This window comes from Oryx dammah, unplaced genomic scaffold, assembly GCF_014754425.2.
Source record: "Oryx dammah isolate SB20612 unplaced genomic scaffold, SCBI_Odam_1.1 HiC_scaffold_18, whole genome shotgun sequence".
In the NCBI taxonomy this organism is placed as follows: Eukaryota; Metazoa; Chordata; class Mammalia; order Artiodactyla; family Bovidae; genus Oryx; species Oryx dammah.
Window position 1 is genome coordinate 10,066,295 of NW_024070202.1, and position 19,523 is coordinate 10,085,817.

At 39.0% G+C, this 19,523-nt stretch overlaps 2 protein-coding genes across 5 annotated transcripts in view; one reads left to right on the forward strand and one right to left on the reverse strand.

Moving 5' to 3' along the window:
* The window catches only part of KRIT1 (KRIT1 ankyrin repeat containing), a 38,813-nt gene extending 28,999 nt beyond the window's left edge, over nucleotides 1-9,814 (reverse strand). The window contains exons 1-3 of one of the 3 annotated variants that reach the window (XM_040260268.1): nucleotides 9,362-9,814; nucleotides 3,528-3,631; nucleotides 2,278-2,437 (exon numbers count right to left, since the gene is read on the reverse strand). In XM_040260268.1, the coding sequence (XP_040116202.1) occupies nucleotides 2,278-2,437; nucleotides 3,528-3,629 (262 nt within the window). In that variant the 5' untranslated portion in view covers nucleotides 3,630-3,631; nucleotides 9,362-9,814. Of the gene's footprint in view, nucleotides 1-2,277; nucleotides 2,438-3,527; nucleotides 3,654-9,361 lie in introns of all 3 variants that reach the window. The other 2 variants (XM_040260267.1, XM_040260269.1) reach the window with 2 other exon arrangements.
* A 57-nt stretch (nucleotides 9,815-9,871) lies between these two features.
* Nucleotides 9,872-19,523, forward strand: part of ANKIB1 (ankyrin repeat and IBR domain containing 1) — a 158,701-nt gene continuing 149,049 nt past the window's right edge. For both annotated transcript variants that reach the window (XM_040260264.1, XM_040260265.1), the window contains exon 1: nucleotides 9,872-10,434. The gene's annotated coding sequence lies outside the window, so the exon portion shown is untranslated. The remainder of the gene's footprint in view (nucleotides 10,435-19,523) is intronic.

Sequence of the window (19,523 nt, forward strand, 5' to 3'; positions counted from 1 at the left end):
GACATAATTGTGCTAGACATATTTCAGGGTGCCTATCCACTCGTAACTTCTAAGAAAAACTACCCAGTCCTCCATCCCAGGGGACATTTTTGTTCACACTGATATCATGTATATCCCCTTTCTTGGTGAATGAACCAAGTGTTAGAGTTTGGCTAATTGACAGCAAATTATGACTTTTCTATCTCAGCTCAAATACGTGATTTGGGCTCAGACTTTGTCTCAGTAATTTGATCTCAGAATAGATCCTGATAACTAAAACAATTTAGTAATAGTAATATAAATTACTAAGAGCAGTCTAAGACAGGTAGAAAAAGCTGACAAATTTGTGGCATCCAAAGGAGTCTTTCGATCACCCACAGGGATAGTCCCCTTTTTCAGCTAAGATCAATTTCTAGATCGCTTTATTTAAAAAGTCAATCTGATAATCAGGGAAAGGGGATTCTCTTTGTGGGATTCAGAATGTGTATCAAAGACCTGTAAGTTTATGCAGGAACTTCTTATAATCTCCAGTTACAATGGTCAGAGCTGCAAAAACTCTTCAGGCCCTACTGAGGAGGTTACCTGTTGGGGAGGTAAAATATGGTAAATGGTACCTTCAGAAGTTATGAAACAGGCTTAGTTCAGCTTATCTCTAGAGAACAAGTATCCCAAATAACCAACAAATCAAATGACATGATTCAGCCTTATCTTTACAACAAAAACAGTGTCTTTACTGAAAAGAGATGAATTATATAACTATCCTCTATAAAGATGAACAAACAGAAAAAAAAATTAATAAGCTGTAAAAAAAAAACCAAAAATTTAGGCACAGAGAGGTACGTTTTACTTCACTACCAACAACTGCTTTCAACAGTTGTCTGACTGAAATTAGCTTTACCTTTTTAATTATAATGCCTGAATTCTGGACAGAGATATATAATTTCTAGACCTTCTAACTGCTATCTGCTTCTTGTGAGGCACAGGCTGATAAAATTGATCACTGATATATAATCAGTTTTATAAGCTATAGATTATCTTATATTGTAAATGGGGCCTGAACCTTTCAGAGTGAATATTTCTACACTTTAGTTGGCTCTTTGAAAATGATTTTCTTCTTGTGACCAAATGGGAAGAAAACCTCTGCTACCTGGTAATTTCTATGACTTGCTCTAATACACAGAATCTTAACTGCTACTTAGTTATGGAGAGAGGTTTATAGTTTTCTGTGTCCTGGAGTAGAGAAATAAAAATAGTAGTTCAAAGATTCTTATCTAGGGAAATACGCTTCTAACAAAAATAACCTGTGTTTTCTTCTTAGTTTTCAAGCTACTTTGGCTTCCTCTCTTTCTTGAACAAATCATTAACACAGTTGAAATATTTTTCTAGAACTGCCATATGATCCAGCAATCCCACTCCTGGGCATATATCTGGAGAAAGCCATAATTCAAAAAGAGATATGCTTCCTAATGTTCAATGCAGCACCATTTACAACAGCCAAGACATGGAAGCAACCTAAAAATCCATCAGCAGAGGAATGAGCAAAGATGTGGTACGTACATACAATGGAGTATTACTCAGCCATAAAAAGCAACAAAACTGTGCCATATGCAGAGATATGGATGGACCTAGAGACGGTCACACAGAGTGAAGTAAGTCAGAGAGAGAAAAATATTATATATTAAGGCATATATGTAAAATCTAGAAAAATGTCATAGATGAACTTCTTTGCAAAGCAGAAATAGAGACACAGAGATAGAGAACAAACGTATGGATACAAAGGGAAGAAGGGGGGGTGGGATGGATTCAGACACTGGCATTGACGTATATATACACTACTATGTATAAAACAGGTAACTAATGAGAACCAACTGCATAGCACAGGGAACTCTACTCAGTGCTCTGCAGCAACCGAAATGGGAAGGAAATCAAACAAAGAGGGGGTTTATGTGCATACATAGCTAATTTACTTTGCTGTACAGCAGAAACTAACACAACACTGTAAAGCAACTATACTCCAATTAAAAAAAAAGAAACCGCAAAAATATTTTCCAATTTTTTTTTCACTTAAAACTATTCAAATATTTAAAAAATATTTTTAAACTTAAAAAGCATTATAGTCAAGGAACTTCTTGAAGGGAGTTTGGTTCCACCTTAAAAAAAACCCCAGAAATTTGAGTCTTTTCCAAAAGTTTTTCAATGAAAAGGAATATAAAAAGAAACTGACTTTAATATATTTTTTAAAATGTCTTCGTTCACAAGCATTTAAAACCAATCGTGTTAAAGAGAAAAATTTCTTACCTCTGATACCCTGGTTTGCAGGAGAAATTGGTTTGGTGGTTTCTACTACATAATCCAATATGCCTTGTGTTATTTCACTGTTACCTTGCAGTTTAGTTTCCAACAAAACCTTCTTTCTCTTTTTTTTCTGTCCTTCAATGGGAACTTCATGCAACAAAATCTTGGATGAGAAAAACAACATTAAGAGAATGTTTACAATAAAATTTACTTGCCCTAAAATATAGCCAGCAATCTTTCTTAACCTTAAGCCTAGCTGCATATTAGAATAACATGAACCCTTTCAGAACAGTATCAATGTGCAGCTTCATCTCAGACCTGGTAAATCGGAATGTCAGGGGAGTGAGGTCAAGGTACTGGAAGTTTTAAACTTCCCCAGGTGATTTAAAGTGTAGCCAGGACTGAGAACCAGTAAGCCAAAACACTGCTGAATGGCAGCCTCCTCAGAATCCTTGCAATATCCTTTAATAGGTTTCAGATAACTAACCTTAAAAAGGCAATTAAAGCAGAACACCCAGAGATGCAGGTTCAGTCCCTGGGTTGGGAAGATCCCCTGGAGAAGAAAATGGCAAACCCATCCAGTGTTCTTTCCTGGGATATCCCATGGACAGAGAAGCCTGGTGGTCACAGCCCATGGGGTCACAAAGAGTTGGAGAGGACTGAGCGGCTATGCACGCATGCAGAGAAGTTAGCTGAAATTAGATTAGACTAGAAGTATTTTATGACTGAATCTGCTGCATAGTAAAGATAAAAATCTGCTTTGGGCTTTTCTTTTTTTGAGCCTCAGTCATGTTTACTAATACTAATAATGCATCCAAGACTTCAGAGAAATAACTTAATTGCCTAAAACAATTAATGGTAAAGATATTTTTAAATGAACTGTTAAAAACAGAGTTCTGAAAAATAACCATGAATAAAATTTAGACTGGAATTTTGCAATTTTTTTTGCAAGCCATTTCAGAAACTCTAGTAAAAACAAAACTCTCATAAATTATATATGTAAAACTCAAATAAGTAACTTTTACTATCTAAGAATTTATCCATATCAATGAATAGAAAAAATTGTCAAAATACATGCAGCAGAAAAAAAACACATGGTGATGGGAAGAGCTCTACAATCATAAATTCTAGCTTGTCAATATCTAGGTTATCAATAAGAATTTACAGGCTATGGTAAGACTTTAAATGAATGAAAATGATAATGGGAATGACATTCAGCAGTAGAAAATCAAATGTTAGTCAGCTGTGCTCACTTCATATGACTTAGCTCTGTATTCCCGAGAATTGAGACTGGCAGCATTCTTCGGCCGAATAACAGCAACATATGCATCCTCTATGTTTTCTGGATTTCCCATTGCTTTATAAAAACAAAGAAATCCCTTGAAAGATTAAAGGAGACATAATCATGATGAGAACAATTAATAAAATGTTGGTTTTTCTGTCTTAGAACATATGTACTATATAAAAAGCAAGTCAGAGATGACTGATCACATCTCACCACTAGTAAACCTCTACGCATAATTTAAGATACCTTGTAGTCTTTGTTTCCTTTCCTATTAAAGGTAGGTTTTAAAATAGGGATATATACTTTCATAGGTCTTAACAGATTCTTAATTAAGAATCTGCCTTTGGACCTGTAAAAAAGGTGATACAATTATAAAATGTCTTATAAACACCAAGTAAAATGCCTTGAAATAGTGATTCAGAATAGTATCCATAAATTCCAAAAGTGAATGTCATATTGTTAAGTTTGGAAGCTAAAAATAGGTAGCTGCCATTGACATTCTTTCTAGAATCTTTATAAAGAATTTTGATAAACTAAAGGATAGTTTATGACCAACCTAGATAGCATATTCAAAAGCAGAGACATTACTTTGCCAACAAAGGTCCATCTAGTCAAGACTATGGTTTTTCGAGTAGTCATGAATGGATGTGAGAGTTGGACTGTGAAGAAAGCTGAGCGCCAAAGAATTGATGCTTTTGAACTGTGGTGTTGGAGAAGACTCTTGAGAGTCCCTTGGACTGCAAGGATATCCAACTAGTCCATTCTAAAGGAGATCAGTCCTGGGTGTTAATTGGAAGGAGTGATGCTGAAGCTGAAACTCCAATACTTTGGCCACCTCATGCGAAGAGTTGACTCACTGGAAAAGACCCTGACGCTGGGAGGGGTTGGGGGCAGGAGGAGAAGGGGACGACAGAGGATGAGATGGCTGATGGCTTTACTGACTCGATGGACATGGGTTTGGGTGGACTCCAGGAGTTGGAGATAGACAGGGAGGCCTAGTGTGCTGCGATTCATGGGGTCTCAAAGAGTCGGACACGACTGAAGTGAACTGAAAGGATAGTTTATAATTTTCATTTAAGATGCCTATCACAGACACAAAAACATTAAATCAGTTGATAAAAGCTTTCTGATATCGACTTACAAATGTTCTTCACTTCCATTATCCAATTCTGTAGATAATTAAAAAATTTGCTTCCAAATATATATATATATGTTTAGAAGCAAATATATATATATACACACACACACACACACATATATAAATATATATACAAATATATATACACACACACATATAAATATATATACACATACATATATACATACACACACACACACATACATACATACACATATGCACACTTTTCCCCCAGACTAATTTTAAGTCTCCACTGGGCAATTTCCAACAAGTAATTAAAGCTCAAGCACTTTCTTGGTTGTTTAATAGTCCCGTCTCCTCATTAAGTGCTCTTATAAAGTTTTCTTTTCATGGGTGGACTAATTTTTCTTTTTCATGGGTTTCCCTAGTGGCTCAGATGGTAAAGAATCCACTTCCAATGCGGGAAACCTGGGTTCGATCCCTGAGTTGGGAAGATCCCATGGAGGAGGGCATGGCAATCCACTCCAGTATTCTTGCCTGGAGAATACCCATGGTGGGCGACAGTTCATGGGGATGCAAAGAGTCAGATGTGACTGAGCGACTAAACACAGCATACACAGACTAAAATACATCTCTTTGCACTGAATATATTTTATTTTATTAAAAATTTCCCTCTCATTTATATACCAGTAAATTTTGAGAAGAACATCAAGCAAGGACTTGCTTTCCTGGCCATGGTAAGATGAACCTTCTTCAGATTTTTTAAAAGTCCATTAGGCATTAAAATGATCTGTTTATATTTAATAATTTCCTTATTGCTCCAACTCTCAGAAAAAAAGAGCTCATTTTCAAGAAAGGTTTCGAATGTCATCTGAGAGGAGACAGAGGACTTTATTGTTTTCTCAACTGCAAAATAAAGTCATTTTGAAATCTTTAATTCACTTCTTTACATAATAACAAAAAATCTTTAATTTACTCCCTTCCACTGCCTTAAAACTAGAAAATTTCCCTAAAAAGAATGCTTTTAAAATTCAGTAACTTTTGACATTTTAAGTAAACACTAGCTAAAATTTTTAAAAAATCAAAATTATTGTACACAAATTTTAAATTATTTTAACCTATAAATTATTTAATAAAACTAAATTATAAGATTTATTTATAAATTATAAAAAATTTTAGGTTATAAAAATTTTCACTAATTTAGATCCAGACAAACTATAGATAACAGAGAAACTACAATAAAACATTAGGTTTGAGACATTTCATTTTCTGAAAAGTTTTGAAGACATGCATGCTCACTCTATACCTTGTGGGATTCTTTTCAGTTCAGTTTTTTCATAAGACCATCTTAAAACCCACCTCATGCAACAGAACTTCCTATTAGTGAAAAAGATGAGACTTTTTTCTTCTCAGAATTTCAATTTAGCACTTACTTTCACCTCAGATTAACAATGACTTCAAGATATAAAACCTAATAAGTTTTGAAATGTATGCCTGCCTCTTTGAATACTGACAGTTCCCAAAAGAAAGACACTGTATTATGAATATACTGTATAACATATATGGCACAATTACAGAAACCCTTTTCCTATTAAGCATCTAAAATGAGACATCAAGTAATGCTTAGTTTTCTAAACACACTTTAAAGTGAATTAATTAAACTGTTGGTCACTTCTTGTTAAAAAAAAAATCTATTGGCAAAGTGCTTTATTTCCTAATACTTATTACTTGTCTAGAATATTTGGTATTGCTGAATTTTTAAAAGATAAGCAAATGTGATACAATAAAAAAACGAATATTTGAAATATACATACTTCCAGTGACATGAAAGAAGAAAACAAAGGCTTAAGTTAGGAAAAGAACAAAGGCTACTAGTATATGAAGACAAAAATGCTAAGGCAGAATCACAGGCAAAAGGATTCAAAGAGAGTAATTTGAGCTAAAAATAACAGAAAAAAGGTATCACTAGTTTGTAATGTGTTTAGACTGAATTTTAGATAAGCCTTCAAGTGACTAAGAATAGGAAGAATGTGGCATTTTGTTCACGAATCATTCTATTTTGGAAAATGCTTAGGTATAAGTGATACTATGCTGCCTGACTAATAACGCCTTACAAATAAGTGAAGAGGTTCTCATTTGGCCATGACAACTACCAGGCATCATTTGAAAACATATGGGCATTTCTTGTCACTATGACTGGGTGAAAAATGGGGTGAACAGATGCCATGTAGTCCTCATGGGGCAGGTCCTGTTGAACAAACTGCCAATAATGTTGTTAATAAGAAACGTTTACTATATAGAGTACAGACGGCCAAATTTAATGAAATTAATTTATTTATTTAGGCCATGCCACAAGACTTGCAGTATGTTAGTTCCCTGACTAAGGATTGAAACTGGGACCTAGGCAATAAATGCACAATCTGAATTAACACTGGACCGCCACGGAATCCCCCAGATGGACAAACTTTCAAAGTATTTTTGCAGTGCAGAAAAAGAGAAGATTCAGTACATGAATATAGGTATTGTAAATTTAGTTACCAGAAGTCAAAACTGACAAGATGATTTGTGTGTGCAGCTGCTGTCCTGTTGGACTCTGAGACCCCATTGATTGTAGCCCGCCAGGCTCCTCTGTCCATGGGCTTCTCCAGGCAAGAATACTGGAGTGGGCTGCCGTTTTGCAGTATGCAAAGTACATGCTAATATAAACTAGCAACAATGATCAGAAAGTGTACTTCATGAATTAAAAACAAAAAAATGGAGCATTATCTTAGGGCTCTGTAGGATGTTCCTGATTCCCTCTCCTCCATCCTTAAGCAAAGTTTCTCAACTTTTTAAAACAATATGAATAATTACCACCACTTACAATGATACATCCTAGATACTGTGCTAAGGGCTTTACATGCATTAACTCATTTTATTCTTCCCCAAACCTGATGACATAGGTATTATTATTGTTATCTCCATTTTACAGAAGAAAAAAACCGAGGCAGAGTAGCTAAGTTACTAGTCACTCCTCTACTCTCATTAAACGATTTAATATTTTAAAGCATTATAGCATTAGAGACGAGATGGCAACTAAATATCAGTAAGAATTTCCCTCCAAGGATAGGCTGACCAAAACATTTCATCCATTTGCCACGCAAATTGGCTTACAGTAATAAAAAGAGAGGAAATAATAATAAAGCAGAATGGAAAACAGTTAGCGGTGCTGTTTCTAGTTTGCTCTGTTCCTGTCCTTTCAATCGGTTCTACCAAACATTCAGTTCAGTTCAGTCCCTCAGTCGTGTCCGACTCTTTGCGACCCCATGAATCGCAGCAACCAGGCCTCCCTGTCCATCACCAACTCACTCAGACTCATGTCCATCAAGTCGGTGATGCCACCCAGCCATCTCATCCCCTGTCGTCCCCTTCTCCTCCTGACCCCAATCCCTCCCAGCATCAGAGTCTTTTTCAGAGTTTCAGCTTTAGCATCATTCCTTCCAAAGAACACCCAGGACCGATCTCTTTTAGAATGGACTGGTTGGATCTCCTTGTAGTCCAAGGGACTCTCAAGAATCTTCTCCAACACCACAGTTCAAAAGCATCAATTCTTCGGCGCTCAGCTTTCTTCACAGTCCAACTCTCACATCCATACATGACCACAGGAAAAACCACAGGCTTGACTAGACAGACCTTTGTGGGCAAAGTAATGTCTCTGCTTTGGAATATGCTATCTAGGTTGGTCATAACTTTCCTTCCAAGGAGTAAGCGTCTTTTAATTTCATGGCTGCAGTCACCATCTGCAGTGATTTTGGAGCCCAAAAAAATAAAGTCTGACACTGTTTCCCCATCTATTTCCCATGAAGTGATGGGACCAGATGCCATGATCTTCGTTTTCTGAATGTTAAGCTTTAAGCCAACTTTTTAGGTAATATCAAAAAGCATCACTGGTAATTTTCAAGTACTTTCTTTCTGTTAAGTCACATTCTATTCTGTAAGATACTTAATAATCTTCAAATAACTTTTGAAGGCAATTATACTAAATCTGACTAACAGAGAAGGAACTAATGAATTCCTACAGTGAACATCAGGTATATTTAAGGAGGTTATTTGGGGGAGTATGATTTCATCCGTAGTATATCCAAATATACTTTATATCAAGTGCTACTGTGGTTCCACAACCCAGTTCGAAGGGAAAAATAACCAATACACTAACATGGGATTAAGTCGAAAAGACCATAAAATATTTGATTTTCTATTGTTATGAAAACATTTTCGAGCTTTTGACATTTTCCCCCAAATAAATATGGACATCAAAACAGTTAAAAGACATGATGCTGAAGGAAGCATTGGCAAGGAAACTGAAGTTTAAAGTTTAAAAACCTCTCCATGAGTGAGATGGGAATGGAGGTGAAATCGGGAGTCAGGTCAGCTAGATGAAAAATTTCTAGTGAAGCTAAAACCACCACGGAGAAACAAGCAAAGAAAGACAGCCAAAAGCCTTAAAAGATGCAGAGAAGGACAGAGAGGAGGGATGAGCTGCTGACAATCGCTTTTCCTGAAGTGACAAAAGTAAACATTTCCTAGGAGGTTTTTCCTCGGCCACCACCACCCATCAGCGCCCATTACCAGAAGAGGGCGGGCACGCCTCTTTGCACAGAGATGCCACCCAAAAAAGTGTCTTTGGCTTCTCTGTAACTGCTTATAAGAAATGAAGTCCTTGCCTGGATGGAGACAGTTCGGCCTCCCACCTCTCCGTCTCTCTCGTTGGAGTCTTGATCGTCCTCCTCGTCTCACCCGTGCTGGGGGCCGCGTGCCTCCCAGGCCGCTACATTCAACTCAGTGGGTGGGACAGTCACCTGGGGGCGGGGGCGGGGGCCCTTCACAGCTTTCTCATTCCGCCTTCCCTTCGCTTTCCCAGCGGCCGGGCCCAACTTCCTGTGACAGGAAAACACTCGGTCGCCAGCTGAAGCCGCCCGGCGAGTACGGCCGCGAGCCACTCCGGCAGCTCGAGAGATCCGGTCTCTGGGATTGGAGAGCCGCTTGTCCACCAGCTCTTTATTGGCCTCTGCTCGCCTCTGAGCTCTGCGCCATGCACACTTCACGTGCTCTCTAAATTAGGGGATTCCAGGTCTTCAAAGGCCTTAGCTATCCATCCCGCTGCTACCGGGGCGAGGAAATCGCTTCCGGGTTCACACCCCTTGAAGCCTCGCGGTTGGCGGGGAAGAACTTCCGGGGCGGCGGCTGAGGTGCTGCCGTTCCTGCCGCTTCTCGCTGGGGCTGCCGGCTGTCTGGGGCTGGTGGCGAGCGGCTCGGGGACGGGGTGGTGGCGGCTGCGGGTGCGCCAGCAGCTGAGCCGGAGGCGGGGGAGGGGAGGAGGACGGCCCGTGCCGTGCGCGCGCGCGCTCCAGGCTGGAGCCTGAGCCGGACTTGACCGCGAGGCGGAGGCGAGAGCCACCGCCCCCTCTTCCCCTCCCCCGAGTAAGGCGGCGCGGCGGCCAGAGAGGGATGGGGGGCGCCCGCCCAGTCTGAGCCTCGCCGCGGGCGCCTCCAGCTCTCGCTGCGTCCCCGCGGGCCTCCGGTGCGCACTCTCGGCCCCAGCGGTCTCTGCCAGGCGGCGCGTCCGAGCCGGCGAGGAGGGGGCGCACTCGGCGAAGGGGCGTCCCCCCGGGTGGGTGGGGCGCAGAGAGTACCTGAGGTCACCGGCTCGGCGGGAGAGACAGGGGCGCCACGGCGGTGGCAGAACTGCAGAGCTGCAGGGTCCACGCGACCCCTCCCCTCAGCCCGGGAAGTAACCGTAAGTCTCATCCTCGCCGTGCGGGTCTTTTTGAGGCGGTTTCTACCCATTTTGAGCTCCGAGTTCAGCGCTACCTAGTTCACGCCCTCCCGGGACTCTTACAGATGCCGTCTCCCTGCTCTTCTGGAGGATTGTCTGTTCCCGTCTCTGAACAGGCAACATCCTCTGTCTGCCTCATAGGAGCTTTCTGTCAGCGAATTTGCAAGCCTCGGTGTCTCCGTGGCGCGTCCCAGCCTCATCTGGATGCATCTCCTTGTCCCTCCGTCCTCAAAGGATCTGTGCCCTCCCTCTTTTTCTGTGTGTACCCCGGACCTCACAGCCTCCCCCGCCCATCCTCTGAGACGTGGAAAGCCACGGGTTCGTCCCTTCTGGAGAGCTCGAGAGTCTGGAGCGGGTGGATGGATGAAAGCGTTCTGGAGGGCTGTGATGGGTTGGGGATAATAGCTCCAGTGAACCTTTATTTTTGCAGCTTCTGCCACCACACAAAAACGGGCCGCTCCCCTGGACCTCCATTCCTCTCCTTTCCTGTGTATATAAGCCGTTTTCTGTATGTGACTGTTTGAGTCGCAGGAAATTGGAATTAGAGCTGTAATTAAGCATCTCCGGAGGAGGTTTGGAGAATTAGTCTCACAAGCTGTATTCACACGAAGTGGCAGATTGAACAATCTTGTATTGAAATGAAGACCTGTTCCAGGGGAGATTTACTAGTAGCTCTGAGAAATCAGTATGAAAAACGGAAGTCTCATATTTTCAAATGTGTTTTGGTTAGCTTTTGATAATTTTAGTGTTTTGGAGTTACATTTAATTCTTAAAGTGTGTGTGATGTGAAAACCTTTGTACTGGAAGGTTTTGCTTTCTTAGTAAAGGAAAAAAGTAGCTAAAGTGATTTTTGATCATGTCATATTATATTTGTCAAGATGTTATTTGAAATCCTTAATTCCACAGAGATCTTTTTGAATTTGGTTTGCCTCAACCACCTACGGATGTTACACACCATTGTGCCTGTCACCTTCCTGTTTCTTAGTTTAAAGAAAAAAAAGAATAACCGTAAATACCGTCAACGTGTATTTACAGATTTTGAACTAAGCATTTTTTTCCTCGTTAAAATTTGGTTTGCTTTTTTTAAATTGCCACTGCAGAACTTTCCAGAAATTAGCCTTAAGAATAACTGTAACGCTGTCAGTGTCTGGACAATAGTTCTTAGGCGACTTCATGTAGTTTATACTTTTCAAGGCATTGTAGAAAGCAAAAGATAATTTAAGAATGATTTTCCTCTGTGTATTGCAGGCTCTCTGTTACTATTCTTTAAATTAATTCTCTAATGTAGACTGGTAGCTTTGGTGTGTGGTGTTTTGTTTTTTTTTTTCTGAAAACATTGTCGTTTTGTTCAAAAAGGTAAATGTATTTAACAGTGATTTTTTTGTTTGTTTGTTCTCAGAACCTCCCAGCAGTTGATTTGAGGCTATTATTTGGTTTGTAACTGCACACTGTTCACAGATTTTAGTTTGAAGTAGGCTTAAGAGATGTAGCTCCAGCTGTCTCTCTGGAAATGTACTTTCCTGGCATGTTTCAGAAGCCAAGCACTGCAGAGTCGAATGTATTATTAAGGGTGTGGTTTTTACTTTAGTAAAATGGGAAATAACTTAAGAAAATCTTTTTTTAAAAAGTCAATTGACCTCTATTACCTCTGGACTTAGAGTGGACAAGATAGGGCTGTATTTCCACATTATGCTTTTTCCCTCGTCTATTGCACTGGGAATTTGAGTTTTCAATGTGAAAGTGTTCCCGAACCATGCTGCCTGTGCCATAAGTGTGGGCTGTAACAGGTGGCTGCTGAGACATGGGAGAGAAATTTTGTTTGCTACTCTTTTATACTCCTATAGGAGCACTACCCACTTTTGAGAGAGTTGGGGTTTTTTTTGTTTCCTTCTCTGGGGTGTGCATTTGAACTTGTGAAAGTGAAATATGTGTATTTACAACTGACTTGTAGGTAAAAGCTTAAACTAATTTTCATATATAAATAGATGGAAAAACCATGATTGAAGTTTATCTGATTCTCCTTCAGTGGAAGTTAGGAAAGATTCCTCAGTGTTTTGGGTACTTTTCCCCATTTGGCGATGCATAGTTAATTAGATGAAATTTAAAAATATTTCTCATATTGAACTTTATGTATGACACATTTGCCAAAACATATTTGAGAGTGACTCCGTCATTGTTAAAAAGACCAGTCTGAGAGGAGTTTCTGTGCATGGTCTTAAAATGCTTAGGTATTTTGTTTCCTTTCTCAAAGTGTGATTTACTCAGACAATAGTATTGGCAATTTGGGGATTCTTTATTTTTCAGACAACCTCAGATTACCTCTTGTTTTTTTTTTTGTTTTTGTTTTTTTCAGATAACTAACTTTCATAGTCACTTCATTTCAGTAACCTTTATTAAATGCTTACTCTGTGTACCAGGCTCTGTGTTGGGTTCTGGGACTCCAAGGATAAGTAAATTAAGATTCCTTTCCTTATTGAATTTGCCATTCTGTATATTTAACTGTGACTTTATCCATAGTCCTTTACAGACATCTCTAATACTTTTTTAAGTCACTTGACCGTAGTTCAGGATTGTTTGACTTCCTTTCTATGAGAATTAACACAGTAAAGGCCATTTATTGAGTGTTTAATTCACACTGACCACCATGTATTTAGTTATTACATTATTTCATTTGATTCTTATTACTTTCCTGAGAAATATTTTATCTCCATTTAAAAACCACACAGATTCTCGTTTATAGTAATGCTGAATATTGTTTTATTTGTTATACGCTAGAAAAGATTTGACATTAAGGGAAAAGACTTGTAATATAGTTGAAAGTGAAAGTCACTCAGTGATGTCTGACTCTTTGCGACTCCATGGACTATATAGTATATAGCCCATGAAATTCTCCAGGCCAGAATACTGGAATGGGTAGCTTTTCCCTTCTCTAGGGGATCTTCCCAATCCAGGGATCGAACCCATGTCTCCTGCATTGCAGGCAGATTCTTTACCAGCTGAGCCACAAGGGAAGTCCTTGTTATATAGTTATGTATAAACTTGTTATATAGTTATAACCATTTAGTTTTTTTCTTGTAGGTAAAACAATTTTTAAAGTTGAAGTAAAGTTGATTTACAATGTGTTAATTACTGCTGTATGACCATGTGATTCAGTTATATATATATATATATACATACACACACATTCTTTTAAAAATACTCTTTTCCATTATGGTTTGTCATAGAATATTGAATGTAGTTCTCTGTGATGTACAGTAGGATCATGCTGTTTACCTATTGTGTAGATAAAAGCTTGTATCTGCTAACCCCAGCTGCATTCCTCTGCCAGTCCCCTCCCCGTGGCAAGCACCAGCCTCTTCTCTTTGTCTGTGTTTCTGTTTCATAGACAGGTTCATTTGTGTCATAGTTTGGATTCCACATGCTAGTGATATCGTGTGGTATTTGTCGTCCTCTTTCTTATTTACTTCACTTAGTGTGATAATCTCTAGTTGAATCTGTATTGCTGCAAATGGCATTTTTTCATTCTTTTTTTTACATAGCTGAGTGGCATTCCATTGTATATATGTACCACATCTTTATTCATCAGTCAGTGGACATTTAGGCTGCTTCCGTGTCTTGGCTGTTGTAAATTGTGCTGCTTTGAACATGGGGGTGGTGGGTGCATGTATCTTTTTGAGTTATAGATTTGTCCAGATATATGCCCAAGAGTGGGATTGCTGGATCCATATGGTAATTCTGTTTTTAGTTTTCTGAGGAACCTCCATACATTTTCCACAGTGGCTGCAACAACTTACATTCCCACCAGTAGTGTAGGAGGGTTCCCTTTTCTCCACACCTTCTATAGCATTTGTTATTTGTAGACTTTTTAGTGATGGCCGTTCTTACTGGTGTGAGGTGGTAACTCATTGTAGTTTTGATTTGTATTTCTCTAATAATTAGAGGTATTGAGCATCTTTTTGTGTGCCTATTGACTGTCTGTGTTTCTTCTTTGGAGAAATGTCTATTTAGATCTGCCCGGTTTTGGATTGGGCTGTTTGTTTTGTTTTTGACTTGTAAGAGCTGTTTGTATTTTTTGAAAATTAATTGTCAGTTGCGTCATTTTGCAAATATTTTCTCCTATTCTGTAGGTTGTCTTTTCATTGTTTTCTTTTTTAGTGGTTTCCTTTACTTTGCAAAAACGTGCAAGTTTGATTAGGTTCCATTTTTTTATTTTTGTTTTTAATTTCTGTTGCCTTTGGAGGTTGACCAAAGAAGACATTGATATGATTTATGTCGGAATATTTTGCCTATGTTCTCTTCTAAGAGTTTTATGGTGTCATGTCTAATGTTTAAGTCTTTAAGCCATTTAGAATTTATTTTTGTGTATGATGAGAGGATATGTTCTCTTTACATGTGGCTGTCCAGCTTTCCTAACATCACTTGCTGAAGAATTGTCTTTTTCTCATTGTATATTCTTGCCTGTTTTATCGAGGATTAATGACTGTAGATGTGTGGGTTTATTTCTGGGCTCTTTGTTCTGTTCCATTGATCTGTATGTCTGTTTTTGTGCCAATACCATGCTGTTTTGATTACTGTAGCTTTGTAGTATTGTTGGAATCTTGAGAGGGTTATGCCTCTTGCTTTGTTCTTTTTCTTCAAATTGCTTTGGCAATTCTGGGCCTTTCATGGTTCTGTATGAATTTTAGGATTTACACATTTTAGTTCTGTGGAAAATGACATGGATAATTTAATAAGGATCACATTAAACCTGTAGATTGTTTTGGGTGGTATGGCCATTTTATCAATATTAATTCTTCCAGTCCTAGAGCATGGGATATTTTTCTATTTGATTCACTCATCTTCAGTTTCCTTTATTAGTGTTTTATAGTTCTCAGTGTATAAGTCTTTCACCCCTTGGTCAGGTCAGGTTAATAATACTTTGAATGAAAGATTCTAATTTCATAAGGTATTAGTTTCTTTTATTTACTGGAACAGATGAATTGTATAGTATCAAAAGGTAGTTTTCAGTTGTTTAAACCTTTGAAAAGGCAGTTCTGAAGTTCTTTATGGTTAACTGTAACAGATTTTCAGGCATATGTAACTTTTTTCCTTCTAGTTAATCAGTGGGACCAAGAGCCTAGAAAATGTACTAAAAATATTTGCGTTCTCCATGAAGGAGAGAGTATCGAGCAATATAAAATCTATTCAGCCTTTAAACATTTTGAGTTTAATTTTAACAGTTCTTTGATGCCTTGAAGAGTTTTGGTTTCTGCAGTGAAAATGTATTCCTTCTGATTTAGACATGATCTTAACTCGTCTATTGGGAGGATATATGCTTTATCAGCACTTTGATATAGTTCAATCTAATTATTTTTCAGACCCTCTTAGACTTTTTAAAAGATGATCAACCAGTGTCAGGTCTTTAGACCAAGTTTCATTTGTATTCTGTTTTTTTGGGTTTTGTGGGTTCCCTCCCCCTTTTTTTTTAAAACCCCAAACTGTCAACAGTTAGCCATTCTTTAGACTAAGGCCTTTTGCTTCTGATTATACATTCTTGTTTTTAGGAATGTAGAGCATATAATCTTCCAAGTTCCTAAGAAAGATAATCCTTGATATTTTTCGATCATCAGTCTAATATATATGTATATATTTTAGCTTGACATAGAATTCAGTGTGGTAGAATTCTTGGTACTTACATCACTGTATTTTCTGATCAGAATAATACTGGGGGTAGAATTTGTATTCAAGACATAACTGACAAAATCATTAATTTGTTAGGTACTGGGACCACACAGATGAATAAAGTCAGAATTCCTTTTATTAAGGAACTTCAAAACGCCTACTTAAAAACCATGAAGAGATAAGAGAGTTCACTTAAAAATCTTGAAATGAGACTTCCCTGGTGGTTCAGTGGTTAAGAGTCTGCCTGCTAATGCAGGGGACATGGGTTCAATCCCTGGTCCAGGAAGATCCCACATGCCACAGGCAACTAAGCCCGTGCTCCACAATAAAAGAAGCCGCGGCAGTGAGAAGCCCACATCCCACAGCGAGACAACAGCCCCCACTCGCTGCAACTAAAAAACCCGCACAGCAGCGGAGACCCAGCACAGCCAAAATAAATAAAATTCAGAAACAGAAACATTGAGATGCCTTTATGCCAAATGCATAAAAACATTGCCCTCCTATTCATGTTTGCCCTCTGGGTATTGGAAAGGAAAGTATGTAAATATACATATTAAGGCGGCGTTTTCATTCTGTCTCCCAGCTTCAGACGATAGCTGCTTGTCATTTGCTGTAACACCAGATGTTCTGTATCACGTATTGATAATCACATTTAAAAAAACTATTTTGAAATAATTTCAGGTTTCACAGAAAAGATGCCAGAACAGTACAAAGAACTCCTATATCTCCTTCATTCAGATTTCACCATTGTTAATATTTTACTGTATTTCTTCCATTGCTTGTTCTATTTCTTTATATGTATGTTACATACATGTTTGTGTATGTGGCTATAAATGTATATGTTATATATATATACCCATCATCACAATCTTTTTTTTTTTGAAACTTTCAGAGCAAGCTGTAGACATGGTGTTCATTGCCCATAAATACTACAGTGTCTCTTTCTCAAAAAAAAAAGCACTCTCTTATGTAACCCTACATATCAGAAAATAGGCATTGATACAACCCTACCAACCTATTCATATTTCATTGACTCTCCCAACAATATCTGTTTCTTTTCTGGTCTAGGATCGTATCCATGAATACATGTTGTATTTAGTTGTCATGTTTTTACAGACTTGTTCAGCTTCCTTTTCCCCCTTTCTTTCATGTCTTTGACAGTTTTAGGAAGTACAGACCCTCTGTTCTTTAGGATGACCCTTAACCTAGGCCCATGTGCTATTTCCTCGTTACTTCAATCAAGTCTGACATTTTTGGCAGGAATACCACAGAAGTGGGGCTGTGCCATTCCTGGTGCGTTGCATCCACAGGCATATAATGTCAAATCTTGCTACTGCTGGTGATAAACACCTTGATCATATTGGAGTCCTTTTGTATTTGATCACTGTATGTGTGAAGAGGTATTCCAAAATTACACATCTTGACTCTCATCAAACCTCTACTCACTAGCCTCGGTGTGGGTATCAGTGATGACTCCCACCTGAATTAACTGCTTGTATATTTCTCTGTTTCTTTTAGTCCTTTTACGTGTACTAGTTGGTATTTTAAGGTAGAACTTTGCTTTCTCCTCTGTTTATGAGTTTACTAAATCAGTAAGGACTCATGGGTTTTGATTTTAGTGTGTGTGATTTGTTACTTATTCTTTCTTTTGCTGTCTCAGTTGTCCCTGGTTTAGCCAGTGGGCGCCCCATCAAGCTGGCTCCCGTGCCAACTTATCATGCGCCGTCTCATTCATTGTGCACTTCTGGCACATGCTGTTTGTTCCTGATTTGTATCGTACTTTGCCTGGCCTAGCCCTGGAATCAGCCATTTCTCCAAGGAGCCTAATTTGGTATTTTTGTTTATGTAGAAGATGGTTTTTAAAAACAAAAGTTTAGACACTTAGTTTGCTCATTGCCACGGGGGTCTCATTGCTTATAGGAACTAGGAAATATGTGAGTATGGTTTATATACATGTATTTATATATGTAATACACTCATATACATCCACCATTATTTCTGTACCTGTGTACATATGTTATAAAACCAGGAGTTTGTTTGTATCCTTCCAATTCCAATCCGGTATCCCAAGGTTCTTTTAGTCTTTGCCCTTTCCATGTTTATAATGCCTTCTCTGGTGGTAAGAACATTGGCTTCACATTAACCTCATTATAGTTATCATTTGTCCAGTTGTTTTGTTTCCGTTCTCTCTGTCACGCAGACCATCAGTTCAGTTCAGTTCAGTTGCTCAGGCATGTCCGACTCTTTGCAACCCTATGAATGGCAGGACGCCAGGCCTCCCTGTCCATCACTGTCTCCCGGAGTTCACTCACACTCACATTCATTGAGTCCGTGATGCCATCCAGCCATCTCATCCTGGGTCGTCCTGTTCTCCTCCTGCCCCCAATCTCTCCCAGCATCAGAGTCTTTTCCAATGAGTCAACGCTTTGCATGAGGTGGCCAAAGTACTGGAGCTTCAGCTTTAGCATCATTCCTTCCAAAGAAATCCCAGGGTTGATCTTCTTCAGGATGGACTGGTTGGCTTTCCTTGCAGTCCAAGGGACCCTCAGGAGTCTTCTCCAACACCACAGTTCAAAAGCATCAATTCTTCGGCGCTAAGCCTTCTTCACAGTCCAACTCTCACATCCATACATGACTACTGGAAAAACCATAGCCTTGACTAGATGGACCTTTGTTGGCAAAGTAATGTCTCTGCTTTTGAATATGCTATCTAGGTTGGTCATAACTTTTCTTCCAAGGAGTAAGCGTCTTTTAATTTCCTGGCTGCAGTCACCATCTGCAGTGATTTTGGAGCCCCAAAAAATAAAGTCTGACACTGTTTCTACTGTTTCCCCATCTATTTCCCATGAAGTGATGGGACCAGATGCCATGATCTTCATTTTCTGAATGTTGAGCTTTAAGACAACTGTTTCACTCTCCTCTTTCACTTTCATCAAGAGGCTTTGTAGTTCCTCTTCACTTTCTGCCATAAGGGTGGTGTCATCTGCATATCTGAGGTTATTGATATTTCTCCCGGCAGTCTTGATTCCAGCTTGCGCTTCTTCTGGTCCAGCATTTCTCATGATGTACTCTGCATAGAAGTTAAATAAGCAGGGTGACAATATACAGCCTTGACGTACTCCTTTTCCTATTTGGAACCCGTCTGTTGTTCCATGTCCAGTTCTAACTGTTGCTTCCTGACCTGCATACAGATTTCTCAAGAGGCAGGTCAGGTGGTCTGGTATTCCCATCTCTTTCAGAATTCCCCACAGTTTATTGTGATCCACACAGTCAAAGGCTTTGGCATAGTCAATAAAGCAGAAATAGATGTTTTTCTGGAACTCTCTTGCTTTTTCCATGATCCACCGGATGTTGGAAGTTTGACCTCTGGTTCCTCTGCCTTTTCTAAA